This window comes from Nicrophorus vespilloides, unplaced genomic scaffold, assembly GCF_001412225.1.
Source record: "Nicrophorus vespilloides isolate i.1.1-1 unplaced genomic scaffold, Nicve_v1.0, whole genome shotgun sequence".
Classification (NCBI taxonomy): Eukaryota; Metazoa; Arthropoda; class Insecta; order Coleoptera; family Silphidae; genus Nicrophorus; species Nicrophorus vespilloides.
The window spans coordinates 15,997-43,163 of record NW_017099685.1 but is presented as its reverse complement, the minus strand read 5'-3'; the positions used below and the strand labels follow the sequence as shown (position 1 = coordinate 43,163).

Genomic DNA, 27,167 nt, shown 5'->3' with positions numbered 1-27,167 from the left:
TTTCGATTTCCTATAAAAATAAGAAATAATTAGGCAGAAAATACAAAATCGATGGGTCATTATGCGCTCCTGTTCATAATAAATTACACGGGATGAGGTGTGACCCTGTTCATAAGAAAATACACAGAATAATGAACGCCCTTGGACTTCTAACATTAATGCGCCCCCTGTTCATAACAAAATACACTAGATGAAGGGCGCTTGTGGGCTTCTAAGTATAATGTGCCCATGTTCATAAGAAAATTCATGGGTTACGAAGCGCTCATGGGTTTCTAAGAATAATATGCCCATGTTTATAAGAAAATACACGGGATGAGGAGCGCTTCTGGGTTTCTAAGAATAATGTGCCCATGTTCATAAGAAAATACACAGGAAGAAAGCAAAATTGCTGTCCCAAAAGGCTGGCGCTCCGGTGCCAAAAAATACTTAAAAATTTAGAATTTTTAATAGTTTTGATAAAATTTAATAGAATTTGTAAAATTATTAATTATCTGTACTTTCAATTATTTCTTACAAATAAAAAGATTTTTTATAAATTTAGACAAAATTAATATTATAAAATGTGTCCCAAAATTAACGCAAGATTTGAATTTTCTGCCATTTGTTCAGTAAAGTGTTGGCAACCCTAAAAAATAAACAATTTGACAGATAAAAGGTTAGGGTTAGTAAAGGGTCCGAAGAACCCACATGTGATTGTCGAAAAACAAATGCATCCACAGCGGGTCACTGTTTGGTGCGAATTTTGGACTGGAGACATCATTGGACCATCCTTTTTGTAAAATGAGGCTGGTCAAGCAGTGACTGTTACTCGATATCGCGACATGATAACACACATCTTTCTGTCTCAGTTGGTTGATATTGATATAGACGACATGTGGTGAAATAATTCAATTACTGCAAGAGACATTTCCTAGTCGTGTACTCTCTCGTTTCGGTGATCAGAATTGGCCCCATAGATCTTGTGATTTAACACCATTAGATTTATTTTTATGGGGTTATTGAAGTCAAAGGTCTATGTTAACAAGCCCACAACAACCCGTGCATTACTGGAGGAAATTAAACACTGCATCAACGAAATTCAGCCACATTTATGCAAAATGGTCATGGAAATTTTCGATAAAAGAATGCATATGTGCCATCAAAGCTGTGGAGGCCATTTGCCCGATGTGTTATTCCATAAATAACCTTATCCTATGTATTTTATGATTCAATAAAAAAATTACAACCTGAAGACTAAAAACTGTGTTTTCTATTTAATTCAAATCTCGGGTTAATTTTGGGACACCCTTTATAATTTGTTATTTTAATAAAATATTTTTTATTATTTTATTGAAAATCTGAATGCAAACTGCAAATTGTTACAGGTTTCAAACAAAATAAAAATTGCATTTTTATACGAAAACATTTTTGTTTCGTGTTTCGTGATATTGTATGACAAAATAAAAGCTATAAACATTAGAAATTAAGTAATATATCAAAATTATGTATCGATCGATAAATCAGTGCATTTTTAATCCAATGGTATACGTTATAAATAATAGTTCAATCGGTCCCCAATTAGAAAACCAATATTACCCTATAAGGAGAAGGCAGGAAATTGACACGCTCTCGATTAAAGTTTTATTATTTATGGTTCAAGAAACGCATTCAGCAATTCCACTCGTATTTATTTCTTTACCTTCCTTTTCCTGACAAATAACACATATTAATCGCCGTTTCGCAAAATATTGCAATACTGCCCAAAATAAAAGTATATGTATACACATGAATGCTAAACACCAATTAAACAACAATTAATATACGAAACGGTGAGGAGCGTGGGATTTAAAATAAAAATTGTGAATTAAATTTCAATTATAATCTGTTTCATAGAGTTTTTTCTTTGTTTAACTGAGCTGAATCATTATATGGAGCTTAACCGAAACGAATCCACATCGTTATTATTCTTATTGTTAGAACGATTTTAGAAACATTTTCTGATGAGGATAGAATAAAACTTTTCAAGCACGAAATAGAAAACGTTTTGATTTCAAACAAGTCTTCTATTTATTATGTAACTAACTTTCAGATCTATATTTTAGATAAAATTTTTACAAGATTGGCAAGGAAAAAAATTCTGTATTAATTTTACATATTTGAGATCTATAAAATCAAAAGTTTTCAAAATGGTGGGCGCTACAGCTAGCCAGGAGGGCGGTGATGGCCACAGGTACATTTGATACATATATCTTTTTGTTCAATTGCTATTAAAATTTAAAAAAAGTTAATTTTCAAGGGGCGCTAAGTAATATTTTTTCTAAATAAGTTTGAGAACCACTGATCTAGAGTAAAAGCTCCAATAACTGCGTTATGAGAATATCGCTCATATTTTTACTTTTATAACAATAACAATTTATTTAAGAAAAAAATATAACATAAAAATAATTTTAATATCAAGATTATAACAAAAATAATGACTTTTGACCTATCAACCTTTAACTTTCCCCCTAATTATTACTTATTTTTTCAGAAAATCCTAAGAAAACCTACTTTAAAAAAATGGTTTCCAAATTTCAATTTTTCCACAAAACCGATTTAAATCAGTTTTCGAATTTTCACAAAAAAAAATAGAGAAAAAGGATTTTTATAACTTTTGCACATTCAAAAAATTACAGAAATAGAAATAAACACTCACTAACAAGAAAGCTGGGTTTAAACGTCTTTAGAGCATGAACCAAATTATTCCTTTTTCTTTTTGTATCTTCTAAATTCACATCTTCAAGTTCGTGAAGATATTTGTGAATTGACTTTTGAAAAGCAAACTTTGATTTTTTTCTTCAACATCGAAGTAATCTTCAAAATAAGATCTTGAAAGATATAAGCTAGGCGTGTGTGGATTTTTTAAATTAACTAAAAACCTTACGAAACTAAAACCTTACAACTAATTTCAGTTTTGATTTTTTTCAATTCACGTAACAGAGACGATTTTGTGTCAACATTTTTATGTTTTTAATCAAATAATTAAAATAAATCATTAAGTAGTCGAGAGAAACGACAAGAAAATTGATAAATGAAAGATAGAATTTTCGGATTTGGAATCACTCGATAAAAAATTATCATAGAAGGATGTGCCACGAATCAATTGAAGATGAGATGAAGAGAAACGAGAAGATTCAATTAACGTAATTAATATATTTTAACTGTTTGTTTTCAAATAAACTACATTTACATGAACTATTTTTGTAACCTAACCTATTTTATATTAAATGAAGTTACCAATATCTTGTATATAAAAAAAACAGAGATTATTTTTTTAATGTAATTTTGTGACAATTTTATTTTGGAAACATCTTATTTTTATCTAAATTATTTACTTTTTTTATTGTCTCTTATTAGAACGAAAAAGACTATAGATTTTCTAAAGTATAACCTGTACTTATGATAAATAACACTAATAAATCAAAAGATAGAAATAAAAATTAAGGAGTGATAAGTTACTGAATTATTCAATAATCCAGTCGGATATTTTGTAAACATCTCTGCACAAGTTATCGACTCGAAAACATGGTAAATAATTAATTAGTACTCGATGTTCCTATGCTTGACCGTGCGTACAGGCGAAGCAGTTCTGATTCCAATTTTAATTTATATCTTATATATACAAGTCTTTCTCACTCTCTCCATCTCTCACGTACATTCGTTATACCGATGATCCCTCAGGAAAAAGCCATTTAAGTTATGTAAAATTCTCGAAACGCAATTTAATCGGCTCGCTTGTCACAGGTAATCTCGAAGGCGAAATGCAATTTAACGTACACACCAATTAATTACTTAATACCGTCCCAGGATTTATGCATTTCTGGGCACCGTGAAAACCCCGATTCTACACGGCTAATTTAATTACCTTCCGAGATTAATTTATTTTAATTAACACCTACGGAATTTTCACATTAACATTAAAAAAAATAAACGAAAACTCAGCATTTTATTTTAATTTGTAAAATTTATTAGTATTCAAATAGTATAAATCATATTTAGTGTGTAAATTATTTCAACTAATATTTAAAACCTTATAATTATAAACAAGTTACGTAATATTAGGGCAGTATTATCCATTAGATATAGTAAATAGGGCCCACAAGATTTTTGAGGGCCCCACTAAAAATACTGAAACTAGAATTTCAAATTTTTTTTTATCCATGAAAAATATTTAAAATATATTCTACTTATCTAATAATTGGGGCCCGCGGCAATCTTAATGCGGCTCTGTGAAATATAATAAGTTTAATATTTGAATAAATAAAGTATAAAGATACAATGTTTCTTTATACCTTGGATACTTTGTTTTTTTTTTTGCAATTTTGCAAGTGCAGTTAAATTTGATATCATTACGTAACGTTTTACATGTTCAAAATTTTATTTGTCACGAGAATCATGTAAACCGTTGCTGTCCAAAAAACAATAACGTTAACCTACTTTACTTCATGTTACTCCACCCATTGTTTCACAAAATTATAACTGACGCGTTTAGTGGAAATTTATATTATATTTATTAAACTTACCTAGTTTGTAAACTAACTGGATAGTAACTAAACTGGACAACAATTTTGTTACAACAGTTTATTACATATTATATGTTGAATCTAACTTATTTCACGATGTGATTATTATTTTGCAATATTTTAGGCATCAAATCATAAATTTCATTAATGATTTACATACAAAATAAAGAAAATAAAAAATTACATAATTAGACCTGCGGCTTATTGTAATGATTTATAATTTTTATAGAACAATTTTATGTAATTATTTTTGTTGTAGCGTAAACTATACAGTTTAAATATAATTTAATAGAATGATTTGTAAAAAAAATATTTTCTTTATATAATCAGATGTATTTCAACATTGTTTTTTGAAAGTTTACAAACTACATGAGTAATAAAGAAACTGCTATTCACCATTGTCCCTCAGTTCCAAATCTCGTGTATAATCCGCATAATTTGTACAAATTTTTACTTGTAACAAAAAATATTATACTCGCATACAACAAATAGTTACTTTCAATTTTAAACAAGTGCACGTTAAACTATGATAATACATATGATCTCGTGTATAATACGCACAATTTTACACATTTAGATAATAAAAAACGAAGGTGCGGATTATATAAATATGTTTTTTTTTTAATATTGAACAACCGCACGTTCAAATATGAAAGTACCATAAAATTTCGTATATAATACGCAAAATTTGTACACATTTTAGCTCGCAAAAAAAACGGGGTGTGCTTATTATAGTCGACTATAAAAAATTTAATTTTGACAAGTGCACATGTAAATTTTTGGGTGCGTATTATATACGAATTTTATCAGATTTTTTTCTGAAAATTGCGCAAGACTATTTTCATTGTAAACAATTGTTATAACATATATAGACTGTGACTAGAAAAAAAATGTTCTTGTAAATATTTGTATTTTGAAAACTATTTCTTGTGAAGACAGATCTTGTAAGAAACGTGTACTTCTTGTTGTTGTCTGTATCATTTCGTGCAGGTTCTGCGGCTGCGACCTCTTCGGAAAGTGGTTTCATGCTATTAGTATAATAACATAAGACAATGAGAGCAGATGGGGCCGCATTGAATGGAAATAAATCTCTTCCCCGGTTATTGTTGCCGAGGCAGCGAAACGCGAGCAAAGGAAGGCCTCCTGAAATGATGCACTTTACATAAATCACGCAATCTCTTGTGTTGTCTGCCTGATCCCGTATATGGGCCCTAAAGAGCGGACATTCCATATGGGATTCGATTCGATTCGCGGAAGTGCAACCGAAAAAGAAACGGAGAAATATAAAAAGAAAGAAACGACGAGTCGAGAGCATCGCCAAACGAGGAGGTGTACGCAAAAGTGTGGATTACAGTTAAGTTTTCCTACTCGAGGAAGACTGGTCTCGTGGACAACTCAACTATGTCTCTTTCTCCTTCAGAGCAATAAGCAAACTGAACCTCGTATTTTCTTCACCAATTAGTAGCAGTGCGTTCAAAACGAAAAGTAAAGTGAACCATAAGCTATTGCTTATTACCGGATGGAATCCATTACGCTTATTGCTATTGCCAAGGGAATTTTTCCGCACTTCATTAGGGAAATAGCTGTCGTAATTGCGAATTTATATTGTATGCAGATCGCCGAGAGCAAGAACTCCTTCGTTCTTTCTTTATTCCCTCCTCTTCTTTTCAAAACACATCTTTTATTCGTTAACTTAAGATACGTACACTCTATTCCATACTTGTCAAGTACTAAACGTGTTATGAATTCAACAAATATTTAGAAATCAAAATCGAATTTAGTGACACTATTCAAGTTAATAAAATAAAAAATGCAACTGTCACATGATATGTTTAGGATACATACTACAAACTACTTGTTAAGCAACTTAAGTAGATACAAAAACAACAAAATATTATACAAGTACTCTTGATTCCGCTTAATTGAGACATTGGTTAATCGGGACAGCCGCTTATTAGGGACAAATCCTAAGGAACGGAAACAAAACCTAACAAATGGAAATGGATACATTTGGTCATCCGGGAGAGAAGCGAAATCGACTATAATTGATATATTTTTTAGGTTGTTATAATTTATTTAGCATAACTGTCACTTGATTATCATTGTCACCATTATTCCACAATATGTCATATATAATAAACCTCTGAAGTTTCCTACACATTACTCAATACTTCTAAAGTAAGATTGAATATACTTTTCGTAGTATGTATCATACTTGTAACCAACTTGGTAAACTACTTGTAACTATACTTGTATGTATCAATATATATCTTTAAGTTAGTAGAAGTTTTTCAACAAAACTGTCATTTAATCTTGATTGTCATGATTATTCCATGATTTTGAATAATATATCATAAAAAATAAATGTCTTAAACACACTATTCGATACTTGACATGTAAGTCGCAATGTATTCCGTGGTATATAAATGATATGTAAACAAGTAAGTAAGTTTTGTGATATAACTGTCACTTGTGTTTCATTATCATACCTGAACTGATAACACGATTTCCAATCATGAATACGATTCATAAGTTGTCACTTATATAGACAGTTCTTATCCCAATCAAATATAATAAACTAGTTATATAATACGCAGTGTGTATCCAGCTTTACAATTAAGTTTCCTCCTTTTATTGGGCTCGATAGAAAGCGATATTGTGGGTGGATTTCAAAGAATAAATCACAACTCTTGCGATGATTATTATTTACATAAAATGTTCGCGCGAAGATAATCCACTCCGATTAATCTCTAAGCTGCGCCACGTAATTACAACTCGCCAAGACCGTTCGTTTCCATTGACTTAGCTAACGAACGAATGAACCGACCTGAATACTTTTGAAATGCAGGAATCTATTCTTTCTTGAAACAATTCCGATAATTGATTTCCAGCGACAAATAAATCCGAACGAACGGCGTTGGCTTTAATTGCGACAATTAGGTACACGCGTTCGCTCAGCATTCGAATTGAGGACAAACAGCGTTTAAATAGATATAAAAGCGCAATTAGCGATTATTGTCAATACGGAATTTCGCGTAGGGTTTAAAATCGTTACATTTCTTTTTCAATTCACCCACGCGATTCTCGATCAATCAATCATTTTTTTTAATTACGTTACGTACTCAACAGGTTTCTGTTACGTAACTTTTTATTTTCATCATCACTTAGTGAATGAAGAGTTTCATTTGAATCATTATTGTAATTCGCTGAGAATATGCATGGATATTTCAGAGATATGACTAAAAGGTAAAAAATATCGTTTCAAAGATAAAAAGGTGAGTAGTGCTTTGGAGACATCAACATTAAAGACGTGTTTTCTGTCCATTGCAATTAATTTGCATGCGAATCGCGGCGATAATTAAAATGCATTTACGTACATTGGATGTAATGTAAACGTGATTAGCAGCGATTATTGCTGCCGAACGACCGCTGCGTTTAGGCAAAGGTTAAGTAATTAAGAAGATGTTATTCCTCGCGCTAAACTCTCAGACTTTACGACCAAAAGTTGCTGAATTTTTCTTCCTCACGGTATCTACCTAATCGCACTCCGTGCTTAAATTGTACACACTTCAATATACAAACTGTACAATAATAGGTTGTCCATTTAGAAACGTATTAAACCGGTTGTCGAGTAAATAGCCCCACTTGAAATTGCATAACACCGCTCTGGCTGGACATAAACCGTGGCGGCAACAATAGTTTTCGATTTTATCAGTAAAGTTCGGATCGGTCGCTCGAAGAGTGTAGAAGCGATGAAGTCGTAAAGTTTATGAATGCAGCGGCGAGTGAATGAATCAATAGACTCTCCAGCCCGATAGACTTGTACTTGTACTTTGGTCAGCACATAAAACACATCCTTGTTTACTGCAGCAATTCCCTTCTCGAAAGATAACTCCGCTCGGAATTCAAAGCAGTTTTTAATAAGCCATTTCTTCGAATCGCTTATTAATAATGTATTTCAAGCGAACCTGGATGAAGCTGTAAAGATAGCTTTACCTAGAGATACGTTCAATTCAGCAGAAGGGCAAACGAGTGAAAGAGTGGAAAAGAGAAACATGTTTAGGAATCTTAACGCATTTCGTTTTCCTTCGTGCTGCATAGACCTATAGATATACCTTCACTTGCATGTTGGCGTTTTCGTACCTTTTTTTCTTGTTCTCCTTTGGATTCGACCATCATCCACTCGACCAAGTCTAGAATTACAATTAATGCCGCCCATCCGACGATTCCCATTCTTCATGCCCGCGAGTCTTCTTGAGGGCCCGGCCTGGCCTGCCTCTCGCCATCATGTGTGTAAAACTTTCGGAAGGCATTTGAAGAATTTTAAACCAGTTTTAGGTGCATCGTGCGTTTTTCCCTCGGACTCGCTTAAAACGCGCTCTCGCAATTGCCTTTAACATTTTTATTAGTGAGGGGCCCTCGTCTTTAAGACCTAATTTTGTCGAATAAAATTTTACGACCGTCGCAATTATGAACTGCCCCGGCGCGATAAAATGGTAATCAAGATTTTTTTTATACTGTCCTGATGACTACCAATATTAACTACATGCACAGCCCAAAATCAGATTAACACAATAATTTGAAACAACAAATTTTATTCATTTTCTATTTACATAATCTATGTAAACTGACAAATTACACCTAGTTAATATTCATAATAATTACTATATTTATTGCAACAATAATACACAAAAATTACAAACATAAAACTGAAATTAAGTACTAACTTATAATGTTATACAGCGTTTCTCAACATATTTGTTTGTAGTTTTATTGAGACTGAATTGCTCAATGTATTTCACCACTTCCTCTCTTTGCCACAAGTTGACTGCTGTCATATTACGACCAATAGTTTGAGAATCGCTGCAATACACTATTAGATATAAGAAACTTCCAATACTGTTCGTGATCGGTTAACGGATTACAAATCGGACAACTCTCAAGAAAAATTTGTATGTCCGGACACAAATACATATTCGGATTACCCATAAAAATCTATGGTAAATCGGTTTACGAACTTTAAACGGATTATGTTCGTTAACAAAATACCTGCTACATTAACTAAAAGCATATGAGGTCATTCCAAAAGTCGAAACAAAAAATCTATTAATTATTTCTCTATATATTTACGATAAATTACACTTGCTTAACAATATTTATATCACTAATAATTACTACTTAATAATATTGATTAAAATAACTACAGCAATTTAACAAACTAAATAATAGTTTTGCATAACATCCAATTGGTGTTGGAACTACCAAATTACACGATTCATTATGTAATTCGTGATCTGAGGTAGAAAACAGGTGGCTCATCTAATGGACACGTTCGAAATGGACTAGACGTGGGTTTTATGGGCTTTAGCAATAAAACCGTTCCAATTAATCGATCCTTGCTGACTGAGCAGAATTTATTGGCCGCGAAAATGACCAATTAAATGGCGTATAAATCAAATTTCGTGCTAATGACTTCAAATAATTTGGAAATAACATTAATCCAATTTAAATCGAGTAGGCGTTTGTTTTTTACTTGGTTCAAGGCGATGAAGTGTACATTTTAAAATTATTTTTTTTATATACATACGTAAATTCAAATGTTAATTGATTAATTTTAAAACTTTATATTTCGCTCAAATTTCTATATGAATTGAAATATGATTTTATAAAAATCTGTCTTCTGTTTCCTCCTTAAAATATTTATAATATTTGTTAATATAATTGAATTTACATCTTTTTTTGTTTTTGATTAACTTCAAAAGTTTATTTAGCTCAAATTTCTATATATAATATATTATATCACAATATTTTACTAGATGAAGTTTAATAATAACCACATACTACATTTAAACGCTCAATTTTCTATAAAAATAATAACAAATTTGTTTTACTCAACTCTTCAAATGAAGTTTTATACGAAGAAACATGAAGTGAATATAATTGATTCCCATAATTCCCATCTTCGATCGCCGTTAGAGATGTTTAAAGTCGATGTCGTTGCGTAAAAATGCTGGAACGAATCAAGTATATTACTTCAAAGGCACGAATATTTCAATACTTTTTTTCTCAAATGAACATGCGCCCGTTTTCAACAAGCAGATGTAGCAAATAGAGTTATTAAAGCTGCTGGTATTTTTTCTATCTTTCTCGGATGTCATTCTTTGCATACGGAGAACGGCAGTCTACACTTTATTATCCAGCAAAACACATTTTCTGCGATTATTCCACATAACATTTTTATTTTCTACATACGTAAAAAATTCATTTACATTTTCAATATAAAATTTACTACCAGTAAAAACAATGCTTTAAATTAATAACATTCATTAAAACAAAATATTATTAACCTAATTTTAAATATTATTAATATATTATACACATTTATATAACATGAAATATTTATCAGGAGTACTAACTCAACTTTGTATAAGTGATATAGATAACCATAGAATTAGTACCATCAAGAAAATTACTTTTGACACTGACTTTTCCGTCTTAATTCATACGTTCACAGTAAACCAATTACCATGTTTAAATATTGGGTTTCGGTTTCCGAACTAATCTTTGTATCAGAGTTTGTAACACAGGGAACCATATAATTAAAATCATTAAGAAAATTACTTTTGACACTAACTTTTTCGTCAGAATTCTTTCATTGACAGTCAAACAATTATCATGATTAAATATTCGGTTTCGGTTTTCAAACTAACCTTTGTAACAGAGTTTGTGATACAGGCAACCATATAATTAGTATGATTATGTAAATTACTTTAGACACTGACTTTTCTGTCTTAATTCATACGTTCACAGTAAAATAGTTACCATTTTTAAATATTAGGTTTCGGTTTCCGAACTAATTTTCGTATCAGAGTTTGTGATACAGACAATCATAGAATTAGTACCATTAAGAAAATTACTTTAAACACTGACTTTTCTGTCATAATTCATACATTGACAGTCAAACAGATACCATGTTTAAATATTCGGTTTCGGTTTTCAAACTAACCTATGTATCAGAATTTGTGATACAGTCAACCATAGAATTGGTAACTTTAAAAATAATACTTTTGACACTAACTCTTCTGTCTTAATTCATACGTTGACAGTAAAACAGTTACCATGTTTAAATATTAGGTTTCGGTTATCGAACTAATATTTGTATCAGAGTTTGTAACACAGGGAACCATAGAATTAAAATCATTAAGAAAATTACTTTCATACATTGACACTAAAACAGTTACCATGTTTAAATATTCGGTTTTCGAACTAATCTTTGTATCAAGACTAATCTTTGTGAGACAGGCAACCATATAATTAGTTTTAACTAAGTAAAACAGTTACCATGTGTAACAAACAAAATAAATTAAAGTCTTTATATTTTGTATATACTTTTGCCTCCTTTTTGGTTTCGGTTTTCGAACTCAGCTTTGTATCAGTTCTTATGATGCAGGTGACCATAGAATTAGTTTCATTAAGAAAATCATTTTATCTGACAAAGACAATTCTGTAGACAAACACCACAAAAATATTGTATAATTAAATAACAAATTTCTACCGCATTCTCTACATTTTTTCTTACCTTATATTTTAATTATTGATTGGATTGTTATGTTTTTTTATGGATACGACACCTTTAAGGTGAAATAATTACAGTTTCCTTTGTAATTTTCGGCCCACTGCGTCCAAAAACCGATACAAATTGTACGTTCGCAATCTCGCATTGAATATTAATCGGAAACATTTTATTGACTAATCGTCGAAGCCTTGAAACATATTATGTTCCTAGTAAGTTTTACGCAACGAACACATCCCGTGAATACTATGCATAATTTATGACAGTAATTTAATCGATACAACAAATCTAATTAAACTCTTCCTCCATTCAAACAACAATCACCAATTAAAATCAATAACTTAGAGGAAAAAAAAACGTTATGTTAATATTTTTTTTCTTGTTAATATCGACGATACAACAAATCTAATGAACTGTCAATCACTAATTAAATTCAAAACACTTCATTATTTTTTTTCTTGTTACTATCGACAATTAAATTATATAACTTAAAACGCGCTGTTTATTAATATATTCTTATTAATATCGATGATGCAACAAATCTAATGAATCTCTTGTATTACTAAAATACAAAAATATATTGTTTAAATTGAAAGTTTTTTTTAATAATGATATTCAAATATTCTCCATTTTTTAATGAGTAAGAAATATATAGATTAAACGAAAAGTTTTTGAATATTCCTTCAGCAGGTGATTATAACGTATTATCAAGGATCTGAAACCGATGTATGCTAATAAGCTATTAACAGATCAAGAAAATAAGTGAAAAATTAGGTACCTGACATAAAAAAATTGGGCAGGTGAGACGTTATCAACAGTGAAGGGACGATTAAAAAAATAATTAACAATTAAATTATCTCACATGTTTTAGATGTATAAATGTTTTTAAAACAAGCTGATAATTTAAATTTCAAAAAAGACAAATGTTTACTACACTTTAGCTCAGTGTTTCTCAACTATTTAACCGCGCAATGACAGCTGTCAACAACATTGTATTGCCTTTGTCTATTATGTACAAATGAAAAAAAAATAATTGAAAAGTATATTTTAGAAATAAATTATCAATTTTTTAAACAAGCTGATAAACGACAAATTTTCTAGGTCAGTATTTCTCAAGTATTTAACCGCGCGATCCAACATATATGTTTATTGATATACATCTACCCAATTGTTAAGAGTATTTGACACAAGATGACAGCTGTCAACACTGTATTGTATTGCTGTTGTCTACTATGTGTTAATGAAAAAAAAACAATTGAAAATTATATTTTATAAATAAATTATCAATTTGACAATGACAGTGACGTAAAACGTCATTAATTTTAGTTTTTTATAAAATATCTATTGTATACACGTAGTTAAACTATAAAATAATTTGCTTTTCTATACTTAATGCAGTTATTTCATATAATTATGGTTGTATTCAAAATATGTATTGAAATATTTCTGTTGATTTTAACTTAACAAAACGTAATTATCAACTAAATTATCCGTTGTATGTTTGATGCAAAGCGTCAGAACATCAAAAATGTTTCCTTAGAAGAAAATATGTAAATTTATTTCATGTAATAACTAGGTATTGCATAGAATAACTGTGTAAATTAGTATTATAATAGATATCTTTTTTTCTAAAAATTAACTGCCGTTAACCGATATTTCATAAAATACTTTGGTAATATGTAGATAAAATATAGATTTTAATTTAACAAAGTTTTTAAAGAACTGAACTTTTAATTTTATATGTAAATTAACGAGTGAGAAAAGGTTGATCCTGCTGCATAAAGAACAATCGCTCCACAATAATCAACATTAATGCATTTCGATTGTGTCCGGTACATAACTCATGCAAATCCGGGCGAGAACAATGAGCCAAAGCTGGTTTAGCTAATTACCGCGGCGCCACCAACAAAAGTCTGCAAAAAAAGCATCTTAATAAAAAAAACTGTTGTCTTCATGTTACAGAACACACTACAACCGACCATCTTCGAGCCGAGGATGGCCCAGCTGGAAACCCTCGAGGCGAAGGTGAGATTTGATTTTTTTGTTATTACGACACAAGCGTCTAGGGATGGGCCTCATTCGCGTTATGCAACGCATGAAAATCGCTGCACAAAAGATCCTTTCTAAAAAACATTTTTTTTTGCTACACTTCTGTTTTATTTTTCTCTTCTCGATTAATTGCAATAAGTGTTAGATCATTTCGGATGAATTGGCAATTTGCGAAACGCTTTTAATACGCGTTAATTAAAACCGTTTGATATACACGCAATCACTTCGCTAATTGGAAACGATTGATCATTTAGTTTTGTTAGGAAAGTGTTTGCGCATTTCCAGAGGCGGTGGAATTCATTAACAGGAGAACTCCAGAAACACGAAAATACAGGTCTCGGAATGTTTCTAGCACCATTTAAGCAATTAAGTGGTTTTAGAATAAATTATTATAATTTTCGTGCTGCAGTTAGTTCAGACTTTGGAGCAGAGTAATTGCCTGTCGAAGATAGGTATTTATTTGTATGGATGAATATTCCATCTAATTTAATTTCGAAATAATTGCGAGCTGTTTAGATCGAAGATTTTTCCTCACATGAACCTTTCAGACATGGACATGTGATGAGAGATAAGGGAATATAGGCGTGTGTGCATGTGGGTATGACATTCATATTCACATTTCGAATCAGTCATAAACGATACATCTGTAATTATTTGCATTTCTACAAGAATATTGAATGAACGTTTACAGAATGTATTATCATCAATAAACAAAACAATGTACAGCAATACCTCGCATAGTACGGCTTTGATTAACTCAGATTCACTATAGTACGGTTTAAAAAACAGACTAAATTTTAATAGTAAATAAAAAATAGTTTTTTTTTTTCTCTTTTTTTCATGCGGTGTTAAAGTCCACTATTAATCCGGTTTCAAACAGTGCGGATTAATTAAAGCGTTAGGAAATTTGTACACAATTTTTTTTTTATTTCCTTAAAGAAATCTCTTTACTGTACTGTTTATTTTTATGTGGTTTTAAAATGCTCGATTAGTCCGGTTTCAAACAATGCGGAACCAATTTTTTCATAAGTTTTTTTTATAAAATGAAAACGTTTGGAGATCCATCAGATTAAGATAAAAGTCAATTCTAACAAATTAGTACACAAAATTATTATTTTATTTCTTTTATAAAATCAAGTCTCTTTACTGTATTGTTTATGTACGGTTTCAAGCAGTGAGGATCCCATGACCCGCTCTATGTGAGGTATTTTTGAGTCTTTAATTACTCCGGATTTAAAGAGTGCGGAACCAATTATCCGCACTTTGCGAGGTAGTTTTGAGTCCTTGATTAGTCCGGATTTTAAGAGTGTGGAACCGATAATCCGTACTATGCGATGTATTACTGTATACGGTTTGCTCATTTTTTTTTTATTTAAAGCGTTTAGAAATTAGGAGATCGATCAAGAATAAAGTGCATGAAATCGTTAATTATAGTTGTCGGTGCGAAAAGGGAAAGCTAATTTAATAGCGCAGACAATGTTTGGTACGTATCAATTCGGATCGGGTTTAAAGTTGAAAGTGGATCTAATTCTAAAACTGTTTCCTAGTCGATTACACGAATCATGTAAGCAATAAATTACGTCACAGTGCGTTAGAAGATGATAGATACTAACTGACATTTACTGAAACATAATTTAAAAGAAAAATGTAAACTATTTCATTTAGTAATCATTTAAATGCTTAGAATTTAGAGCCAGAACATGTTTAAAGCCAAAACATATTAAGTATTTTTTATTATCTTTGCAATTAAATTACTACAAAATCTACTCCAAACTATAAATATGATAATCAACATTTTCTGAAAAACAAATAAAAAAACTGATTCATTTAGTAATAATTTAAATGCAGAATTGTTTATGTTTTATAGCAAAACATATTAAGTATTTTTTTTATTATTTTTTGCAATGAAATTACTACAAAATGTACTCTAAACTATAAACAGTAACAATTTAAATGCAAAAATGCTTTCTTAAAAAAAACATACATTTATAAAAAAAAATATCTAAACTGCTTCATTGAATGATACAAACATACCTCGATTAGCGAAATTACTTCCTTAAACGAAATTTCGTTCTCAAAAGTAAACATATTATAGCCAATACGTTCCTTCGAAAATTAAAACTTTTATTAAATAAAGACAATTTACGTACAATATTTTCAATGTCATTTAAGCATTTTTTTACATATTTTGTTATTAACATATTATTCTTTAACATATTTCATCTGTGTTTTCCTCTTAATTTTCTTTGCTTTTGTTGTTCGCAACAGGTTTTCTCAAATTTCCACTGAAAAGATGTATTCTTTTGCATTCAATATATTTCTAACATCCTATTCTTGATCATTGCCGAGAGTTGGCCTTAAATTTGAATATTTTTTAAGTTAATAAGGCTAGAATTTGAAGACTTCGCTATAAGAAAAGCTTCGTTATCAGAGATAACTTATCCAAGGTATGATTTTACAATTAAACTTTAAATATATTTTCTATAGTTGAATTGCTACAAATTTTATCAAAATATTTGTTTCACGTTATAAGACAGACAATCAGCATTTTAATACAAAGTAATCTACTCAATTTAGTTACAATTTAAAAGCAGAATTTCTTATGTTTACAACCAAAGAGACATAAAATATTACTTGATCACGTCTGTAGTTAAATACAGAAATATTACCACTATATTTAAGCAAATCTCTTGGAAGTAATAAGCTAGATAATCAGAGCTTTCACTGAAAGGTTTTACTTGCTTTATTGTTACTGGTAATTATAATGATTTATGTAGAAACTAAGAAAAGCAAGGATTGAGTATGCTTTACAACTAGATCCAGACTGGATGTATGTAGACAAAATAAAAATAGAAGAGACAGAGAAAAAAAAGGAACGATGTAATTTCGAATAACAACCTACGCGTATAAAGTTACATATGAAAGCATTATTGTCAACGTTTACGACTGCAAATCTAAATATATGGACTTGCTTAACGTATCGGCTCTCATTGTATGTTTGTATTTTTTTTATATATATTTCATTTCACTTATTTTCATCCTCGTCGCCCGAGGTGGTTCATGTACATTACAGGTTTTCATTGTTGAAAATAAAGGAGAATGAAGCGTCTCCGTTTAATGAGTTCAAATGCATTCGAAGTGAATAATAAAAATTAACTAAATGGAAAAGAAAGAGCGATTGAATGATTTCAAAAAAAAGAACGTATGAAAGCAATTTTGTATTTAATAGTTACATTAAAAATGTAATAATATTTATTGCAATAATTATAATGTAAGACAAATAATTGCACAATTTTTTTAGAGAAATTTGATTGTTTTTTTAATCATTATAGGTAAAAGGTATTTGATATAATAATGACAATATTTATTGCAGTAATTATAAGATAAAGCAAATCATTGGTAAGAGAAATGTGTGAAATTTGCGTTTTAAATTTTATGAGTTGAAACGTTTGCTACGTTCGATTTGGTTTGGGTTCAATCATAGAAGCGTTTAGAGGCGAGATTTCAGACAGGGTGTGTCTGGAACCGGTCTCGTTAATTCAAGAGTATCATCGGATGCATTTATGCAGGTTTCTGAATTAATTATAATAAAACCTAATCCGTTTCTACTATTGAATTATTTAGTTTTTCGTGTACATTTTAAACAAATTATTCAAACAAATAATGTATTACAACTGTATGACATACCACGGAAGCTAATTTTATTATAAATGTCTCACCTTTCCAATAAGTCTATTGACAACCGTTCGTCTGCTATAAGGTGTCAAAAATGTTAAAATTGAAAATGCAATGTCTTCACATTTTATTTAATCACAGGAGAACCACGCAAACTAATTACATAATTCAACAAATTTCATAAACTGAAAACTTTCACCATTTTAATGAAAAAAATCTAGCTTCATTTCCACCATTGAATTAATAAGTTTTTCATGCACAATTCAAATTATCGAATTGTTCCAACAAATAATTTAATATAAGTATATTGTATACCACGCAATCCAATTTTATTATAATATATGCAAATTAAAGCTAAAACTCTCAGCTTTTCAATGAGCCTACTGACATGTTCTTGCTGTCATCGATTCGCTTGTTATGAGCTGTCAAATATGTCAAAGTTGAAAATGAATTGTCTTCACTTTTATTTTAATTACCGGTAAACTACGCAAGTTAATTCTATAATTCAACAAAAATCGTAAATTGATAACTGCCACCATTAGAATGAAACAAATCTAGCTTCGTTTCCTCCATTGAATTAGTAAGTTTTTCATATATAATTCAAACTATCAAATTGTTCCAATAAATAATGTATTATAAGACAATTTTATATTAATATTTGCACATTGAAGTTAAAAGTCTCACCTTTCCAATAATCCTACTTACATGTTGGTACTGTATTTCATTCGTCTGCTATGAGCTGTCAAAAATGCCAGAGTTAAAAATGCAATGTATTCACATTTTATTTAATCACAGGATATCCACGCAAGCTAATTACATAATTCAGCAAAAGTCGTAAACTGAAAACTGCCAGATTTCGAATGAAATCTAGCTTTAATATTTCGTTTTTGAAAATTTGTAAATATTTAAGAAATTTGATAATATTTTTAATGTTAAACAATGTTAAAGTATTTTCTTTTATGGAAAAATAAAATAACATAAACGTAAATACAAAACACGTCATTCGTTTCTGAAGAAAACGAAGTAATAAGGGAAAAGAAAGAATGAAATAGGTCTTATTGATAGCCCGTACATCCATATAAGCTAATATAAACGTTCTCATTAAAGAAAAATAACTTTTCCTAATTAAACATTAATAAATTAAGCTTTAAAGAAATTCGGACGATTCATGTGTATTTTGAATGGATTACATGAAAAGTTAATTTTGAATGGAAGACAAACAAACAATTTACTGTGTAAATTAAAATAATTTTCAATAAAATTCGGAGGGTTATGGTAATGTAAGGCTCTTTATAGAAAAAAAACTGGATTAACTGTACATTGAATGGATTTACATGAAAAGTTATTTTTGAATAGAAGACTAAACAAATTGTTTATTCAATCTATACACAGTTTAATTAAATTAAGCTTTGATTAAATTCGGAGGGTTGATGTCGATGTGAAGCTTTTTATTGAAAAAAAAAACTAGATTAACTGTGCTTTGAATGGGTTTACTTGAAAAGTTAATTTTGAATGGAAAGCATTTGCATTGGGACAAAGGGTTGACTAAAAAAAATGCTTGTACCCTCGAGCGGCGTTACCACAATGGACGAGGGGAGGAAGTCCATGGTTTTTCGAGTTCAATCAACTGCATTACATCTATGTAAATATTGCATAAGTAGAGAGCATCGACGATAATAATGGAAATGTAGACGATGAAGAGTTCTTTTCTCTAAAGGGAATAGAATGGAGTGGGTGTATCTAGTGCTTAGACGTAATAAGCGTACAGGAGATTCAGACCGCATATGCGAATTGACCTGAGATTGCTGAGGGTCATGCAATTGCATACACATGTAAGGAATAATACCCGACGCAAGAAAAAAACGAAGAGAGAGAGGATCATAACACACCTTGAATCCCTTATAAGTCGTTCGCGGAGTGTAGGAAGTAAAACCGGTGATATCGAGATATTAAAAGAGTCCATCCAGATTTACAGTCGCAGTAAATTGATAATTAAGCCGATCTCAGAAAAAAGTTTTTCGATTTGGATGAGAAATCCGTTAAAAAAAATTGTCGAAAAGCATTGTGATGCAAATCGGAAAAAGTCCGTGACAACAAACACGGCGTGATCTACGTCGAAATCATTAGGCCCTTGTTATTAACTGCGATTTAATCATCCGACCCAAGGGAATTCGATACGGGACCCATTGTGGGACACTCCGAAATTACGGTCCGTTTGTTTCCGTAATCAACAAAGAAGTAGGAGGGGTCCGACCGTGGTCCCATTTTTGCTCCCTCCCCTTCATTGCCATGACGATACACTTTTAATAATTCGGTGTGCCCTTATTTTTGTTTGCCCTATAATAAGATAGGTGTTAAAAAAGGGGTCGCTGTGGGCTTTGTCATGCAAACGATCCTCTGATCCGATGGGCACCGGTTCTTTAGCTTGGAAGGGCAGCAGCAGCAGTACCTTCCGTTTAAATCGACATAAATTATTTAGTCTGTCGCTCCAGATTATAGGATTAACATTGAACACTGCATCGCGCAACACTGCACACAACACGGTGACGTTTTAATCGGGGTAAACAAATTCTTGCAGATGGCCAGCATCGAGGTGTCGTTATCGCAGACACCCAGGCGCAAGAAGAATGGAAGTTTGGGTGGCGTCAGTCTAGGCGGTTCTATAAGGTCTATACCCAAGGATGTTGCTGTTAAAGAGTTGGAGTCTCTGAGGAACGCGCTCAGGGACAAGGAGAACATCATCCAGAGCTTGAAGGGACAATTGAGTATTATGGCGTTGAGGCTCTCCCAAATCAGGAATGGGAATATCTGCAACAACAACAATGGCAATTGCTTCAGGGAGCTCTCGGAGGTGGAGAAGAAACAAGCCGAAGACCGATTGGCCAAACTACGCAACGAGACCGACGCCAAGAGATTAGCCATCAAGAACTTGAAGATGGCCTTGGAAAGAAGAGATAACACTGAGTGAGTACTAATTCTAACATATCAATTGAAATTCAAGTGAAAAATAACAAGAGAAAAGAAAATTACAATTTTATTTGATCAAACAACAGTTAAATAATTACTTTTTTGATACAAAATATCGAAATGCAGGATTATTTTTATTATAAAAATAAAAATCTAGTATATTTTTTTTTTCATTATTGTATTAAGTATTTACATTAGTAAATTATGTAGAAAAATCATTAACTTTTTTAAATTTCGATGACATTCAGTGAAAATTTTTAACAAAAAATTACGAGTTTCCTCTTTCTGGTACAAAAATATCAATGTCAATTCTGTTTGATTATTTATCTTTCATTAGCAAATAATCTCATATATTGATCGCATTCATCTAATATCTAATTTTAGAAGACATTATTCTGTCTTTACTTTTTATAATATCAACTTCATTTAAAATCGAAAATTGATAAAAATATTATCATCTAATATTGAAGTAACTAGTAAAATTTTGTTTATGTACCATGGCTCAATAATTCATAATAATAAGTTTTTATAGAAATATAAGAAAATAGTATGAATTATCAATTTTCAATTCATTTATTTCGAATTTTGAAACAACTTTTGACGAACTTTTTCAAACCATGTGAAAATCTCTAGCGTCTCTAATTAACGTTAAAAATCTTTAAAATTAAATCAATATTATACCGAAATTATCATAATATTATATAATTGAGTAACTTTAATAGAAGTTAAATAGGATTAATTATATATACAATATTTTTGACGAAAAATATCTAAATCTAGGTTGTTTATAAGAATATAGTCTCTTTTATATTTAGTTCTGATTATTATAAAAAAAAACTGTATCCTTCTTTTTTATTAGATATTTTGGGGACATTGCAAATTTACTCACAAAAATTATGAAGTTCTTTAATTTTCAATGTTATGTTATATATGTATCTCTAATTATTTTTAAACATTTATTCAAATTTAATTAATTTCCTTCATTAGAAAACTAATCATTTCATCAAAACATAAGATAAAATATTTATAGAAAGGGATAATTGTGAATTATCTATTTTGAATTGCATTGTTTTCATTTTCTTTAACTTTAGACAACTTTTAAAGAGATTTCAAACAGTTTAAAGAGTAGTGTTATAAATTAGACTTAATAAACTCTGAGTAATTTTAGTCGATGAATATTTTAACGAATCCAATTTTTCCTTGGATCAAATGCACCGAAGCGCGTTATATCGTCGTACCTGGTCGATGTCTCAATTAGTTGAGAACCCGTTGAGGCTTTCGCCAATGACGGAAAACAAGAATTAGGTGTCGCCAGGTATTTCTGAAATTTTAATTCACATCCCAACAAATTAATGCAAATCACTGCCATTACTTTTATTGCTCTCGCTTTACGATTATTACGAAAATAATCGATTCTTTTCGACGCGTTTCATCTTTCGGACTAATTGGCTTTCAAAATTTGAATAAATTCAAATGGAAATTGTATGTTTTATAGAAACACATAACAACATTTTTACATAATATTTGTTATGCATTTTATCATTTTGATTTTTTTTCCTTTGACAAAACGTCTACGTATTCGTTAAATCGGATAAGACTTACCATAATAATAGAAAAGTTTTAATATTTCTGTGATCATTAGAAAAACGTTTTGAACAATTAATAAATCATAATGATTTATTTGGGGTTTTGGGAAGGTTTATAAATATGGAAAAACTGAAACTGAAAAAACATGCAACAGATTTAGAAATTACTCTGACAGATTATATATTGCCAAGGAAGCAGACTTAGATGGTAATATGTTAGTCGAAGAAATGGGAGCTCTAAAATCTATTCTTTCATCGAAATATTTCCAACAACCATTTAAATTGTTTCAATTTTTATCTGAAAAGGACAGAGCTTCAGCATTTCCAAACTTATTTATTGCCCTTCGAATTTATTTAACAATTTAAGTAAGCGTTGCTTCTGGAGAGAGGTCATTATCTGCAGATTAATTATATTTCATAAATTTCAATATATGAAAAGTTGCGAAATTAGAAAAGTTTCATTATTTTCGTGAAAATTGAATTAAACAGCGTAAGATCAGAATAATTATTTAACATTCTTTAACTTTTAATATATCAAAAGTTGTGTAATCAAATGCCCTCCTGATTTAATAAAAAAAAAATGAAAATAAGAGAATTTTGATAGTTTTTAAAAATTTTAAAACAAAATAACAACAAAAATACCTAAATAATTATTTAACATTCTATAACTTTCACCATGTACAAAGATGACCTCTTTTTATAATTAAATAAAAATAATATAAATATTATAATAGTTTTCTTGAAAATTGAAAAAGAAACCAAGAAAAACAGATTAATAAAACAAAATTGGAAAATCCTAATATATCGAAAATTTCTTAACGTTTCAGAGATGAATTAATAAAATTAAAATTACAGTTTTAATGTGTGTTTAGAAAATGTATTTTTGATTGTATTATTATTTTATTCCTTTTGTAATTTAATTTTCAAACTTAATTGAACTGAACGATATTTAACGTAGTTGTTAATCTTGGATGGAAGAAAACGTATGATGTTAAGTTGGGTGGAAATATTAAACTGTTACATTGTCTTCGGAAGGAAGCCGTGTGACAATAGCGTAACGGATTAAATTGAGATAGGACCATTCAACTTCGACTTGGCAATAAGAACGTTTGCCGTTTGCCTCTGAACAATGCGATACGCTTCGATGAACTCCAAAGGAAGGTACCAAAAATTCAAACAAGAAGCAATAACTGATCATTAAGAAGAAAAAATAAGTATAGTTATCGTCCATTAATCCAACCATTAATATAGAAACAATGCGTATATGCGTTTATAATGATCACAGAAAAAACAACATTAATACACGATGTTTCTTTTTTTTAATTACTGGAACAATAATTAAAAGAACAAGAATTAATTGAAAGTAGACAATTTATTACAATGTAAGATGATCATTATTAGATCGTGCGAAATTAGAAATTTTACACGGGAGATTATCTAAAACGAATTACTTTCTTCCGAATAGTTACAAAATCCGCAACTCATGCAAAACTATGTTGATTATATAATTAATTAATTTTAATGTTCCCTGTTTAATACATGAAAAATGAATATCGAAGTGAGTGTGAAGAGGTAACGCTGCAGGACTGCAATAGCTTGCGTGTTACGGATGCAAACTGTTATTAGAATCTTGCTTTGAGGAAGAATTGAAGGCAAATAATAAAAAAAACGTTTCGCAAATTATATAGGTGCAGTTGAAGAGAAATAAAGTAAGAAAGAAAAGTGGATTATCGGTGCGAATTTGCTTAAAGCCTCGATGGATTTCCTCGTCCACCACTTGTCTACTTAATCTCTGACATTAATCTGTTACCGATAATTGCACATCCATCAGAATCCATCAACTTCTTGTTCCCCTTTTTTCACATTTTATCTGTTTCGCCGCTAATTCGAATGCATTGTTTTTTTTTCCTTCTCGCAACAATCAACGCATGGGAACAACACGTATTTAATATTGTATACATTTGTACTTGCCACAATGTTCACTTCAACACACATTTCTTTATATTTTTTTTTACTACCTTCATTCCGCTTCCTTCGCTTTCGTGCTCTTGAATACACTTTTCAAGTTTAAGTAGAAGATATTTCCTGTTTCGTTCTCCCATGCATTACTTGAGAATGTTCTGAAACAAAAACCAGAAGTCGATTGTAAAAAAACGCATTATATTATTTCAAAAAAAATATATTTACACAGGTAAATATCAAAATTGTGACAGTTTCATAATAAATTTTCGTTAAAAATAAAACAACTGCAATGAAACATCACCAAACTTTAGAGCTTTTACTGTATCATGTTATATAAATATATACCGTGTTATAAGAGGTTTAGATACAATCCCCAACAGTTTTATAAAGTATAATTTAATTACGATAATATATGTGTTTCTGCTGAATTAATTTCTCTTGTTTCAATGTAACATATTTAATACTACATAGATAAATTGATGAAAAGGTTCATTGATCGCTGAACGTATTTGATTTGACACTAAAGTTATGACATTAAAACTAAAACAGTTTTATAATATGACTTTTCTCAATAAAACATAACAACTGCAATGTTATGTTAGATCTATTAGCTATTAATTGATTTCGATACTTCCTAAAATTTAAATTCCTTGATTTACCGTGTTAAGTGAATTTATACCGTGTTACAAGTTTTAGATACAATCCCAAACATTAATTAATTACGATAATATATGTGTTTCTGCTGAATTAATTTCTCATGTTTCAATGTAACATGTTTAATAGTGCATAGATAAATTGATGATAAGGTTCGTTGATCGCTGAAGGTATTTGATTTGACACTAAACCTATGACATTAAAACTGTGACAGTTTTATAATATGTCATTTGTGTCATATAATTTATACCGTGTTACAAGAGGTGTAGATACAATCCTCTAATCGTGTAAAAACAGAACAGTATTTTATAAGCATATCTTGTTATACAAATGTATATTAATTGTTATATAATTTAATTATGTTCATGTTTTTGTTTTTACTTAATTAATTTTTCTCATTACATAATAATGCATCAATAAATTAACAATATTTGTTGATCAATGAACATAAATGATTTGACGCTATGACAGTTTTATGACATTTTGTAAAATAAAAAAACATATGAAATGTTTTGTTACGTCTATTATGATATTATGACAGATCAAGGAAAATTCTTAAATTGAAAATCTTTATTTTAAGTGAATATATAACGAATTCAATTCTTTAATTGTGTTAGAACAAGGAATACTTGTATAACAACAACATACTATTATCAATTACATAATTTAATTATGATAATATATTTGTATCTGCTTAATTAATTTCTCTGGTTTGAACACGTTACATACATTAAACGCAGCATAGATAAATTGATGGTAATCGCTAACAAGGTTCGTTGATCGCTGAACGTAAATGGATTTGTGTCCTAAAGGCCTGATGGACCGACCACCTAAATCGAAGCCGAACTCGATGTATTACATAATGTATTTGTCTATAACCGGAGAAGGAACACACGAAACAATACGCAATTGGAAATTAAGTCCAATTTATCAGACGGCGATGGTAGGAAACGGTGATTCATATTCGCATCCTCTGAAATTGTATGTAATTTTCATGGCTAAGAGGCATTGTACCTTGTTTCCTGAATCGCATTTATGCTTCATATATATTTGTCTCTTGGCTATTTGCATAAGCTCTTGGTTCTATACATACATACGTATTCCCATGAACAACAATAGGTAGGTAGACCCATTATCACGGATCATTGCGCAAATAATCAATTCCTCGATAGGAGACATTCTTCTTGCACATAATTCTTGAAAAATAAATTGTCTATTCATTTGTTATCTCAGTCTATTTTTAATATTTCTTATTCTTCGGTTGATGAACGTTTTAAACAGCGTTTCCCAACCCATGAGACAATTTAAATTTTTAATACGTCATAAAATGACAGCTGTCACGTTGTGTCAAAGCGGGAAAGTGGTGAAATAATCTTAAAAAATGGGTCACAACTACAACTACAAACAAATATGTTGAGAAACGCTGGTCTATACGACAAATTTGTGAGACAAAGTCCATCTGAAAAATACTTATAATGTAATGATATTTTCTAATGTTTTCTCTTTGTTTTTTTAGTAATATAGATGCACGGATCCAGCAAGCAGAGTTGGAGTACCAACTGGGAAGGGAAGAACTCAATCTTCTAACGTTGTTAGAGGAGACTCGAGCGCTTCAACATTGTCTGGAGGAGTCGAACAAGAAACTTTCCGACTCCCATACTCTCTTCAGGTGAGCCATATGGATATTTTTTTTTTGCATATTCCGAAACACGCTCTGCGTATCTTCACGAAGAAGACAAATAGCCATTATGTGGCTTTTAGACGGTACATCTCAGATCCCCCGCGCCTGATTACATTCGTTGAACCGTGTGAGATAATTCCCATATTGTAACAATCAATTTGTCATCGTACGACATGTTTCGCTAATTGCACTCTCACACACTCACTCCAATTAATTTAAATTAATAACAGCCGCGGTCGGCGACGTAATCAAAGAGAGAGAGAGAGAGAAAGAGCAGCGCGCTGAAATACTCCAATTTCCCTCCAATTACTCCGCTAAACAGTTAACAAATGCTTCCCGTCCATTCGAAATTGCTTTTTTACTAAGCGTACGCTATATACTTAAAGATAATTAGTTTAGGAACTTTGCTCTATAAAACCCGAAGGGTTGAACCCAATGAAAATAATAATAATAATATGTTCTTTTTTTTTCTGTATTGC

At 30.5% G+C, this 27,167-nt stretch overlaps 1 protein-coding gene across 3 annotated transcripts in view; it reads left to right on the top strand.

Annotated features, from left to right (window-relative positions):
• LOC108565225 overlaps positions 1 to 27,167 on the top strand; it is a 69,266-nt gene that overhangs the window by 38,686 nt on the left and 3,413 nt on the right. For all 3 annotated transcript variants that reach the window (XM_017924566.1, XM_017924567.1, XM_017924568.1), the window contains exons 3-5: positions 14,077 to 14,139; positions 20,417 to 20,802; positions 26,524 to 26,676. In XM_017924566.1, coding sequence (XP_017780055.1) covers positions 14,077 to 14,139; positions 20,417 to 20,802; positions 26,524 to 26,676 — 602 coding nt within the window. The remainder of the gene's footprint in view (positions 1 to 14,076; positions 14,140 to 20,416; positions 20,803 to 26,523; positions 26,677 to 27,167) is intronic.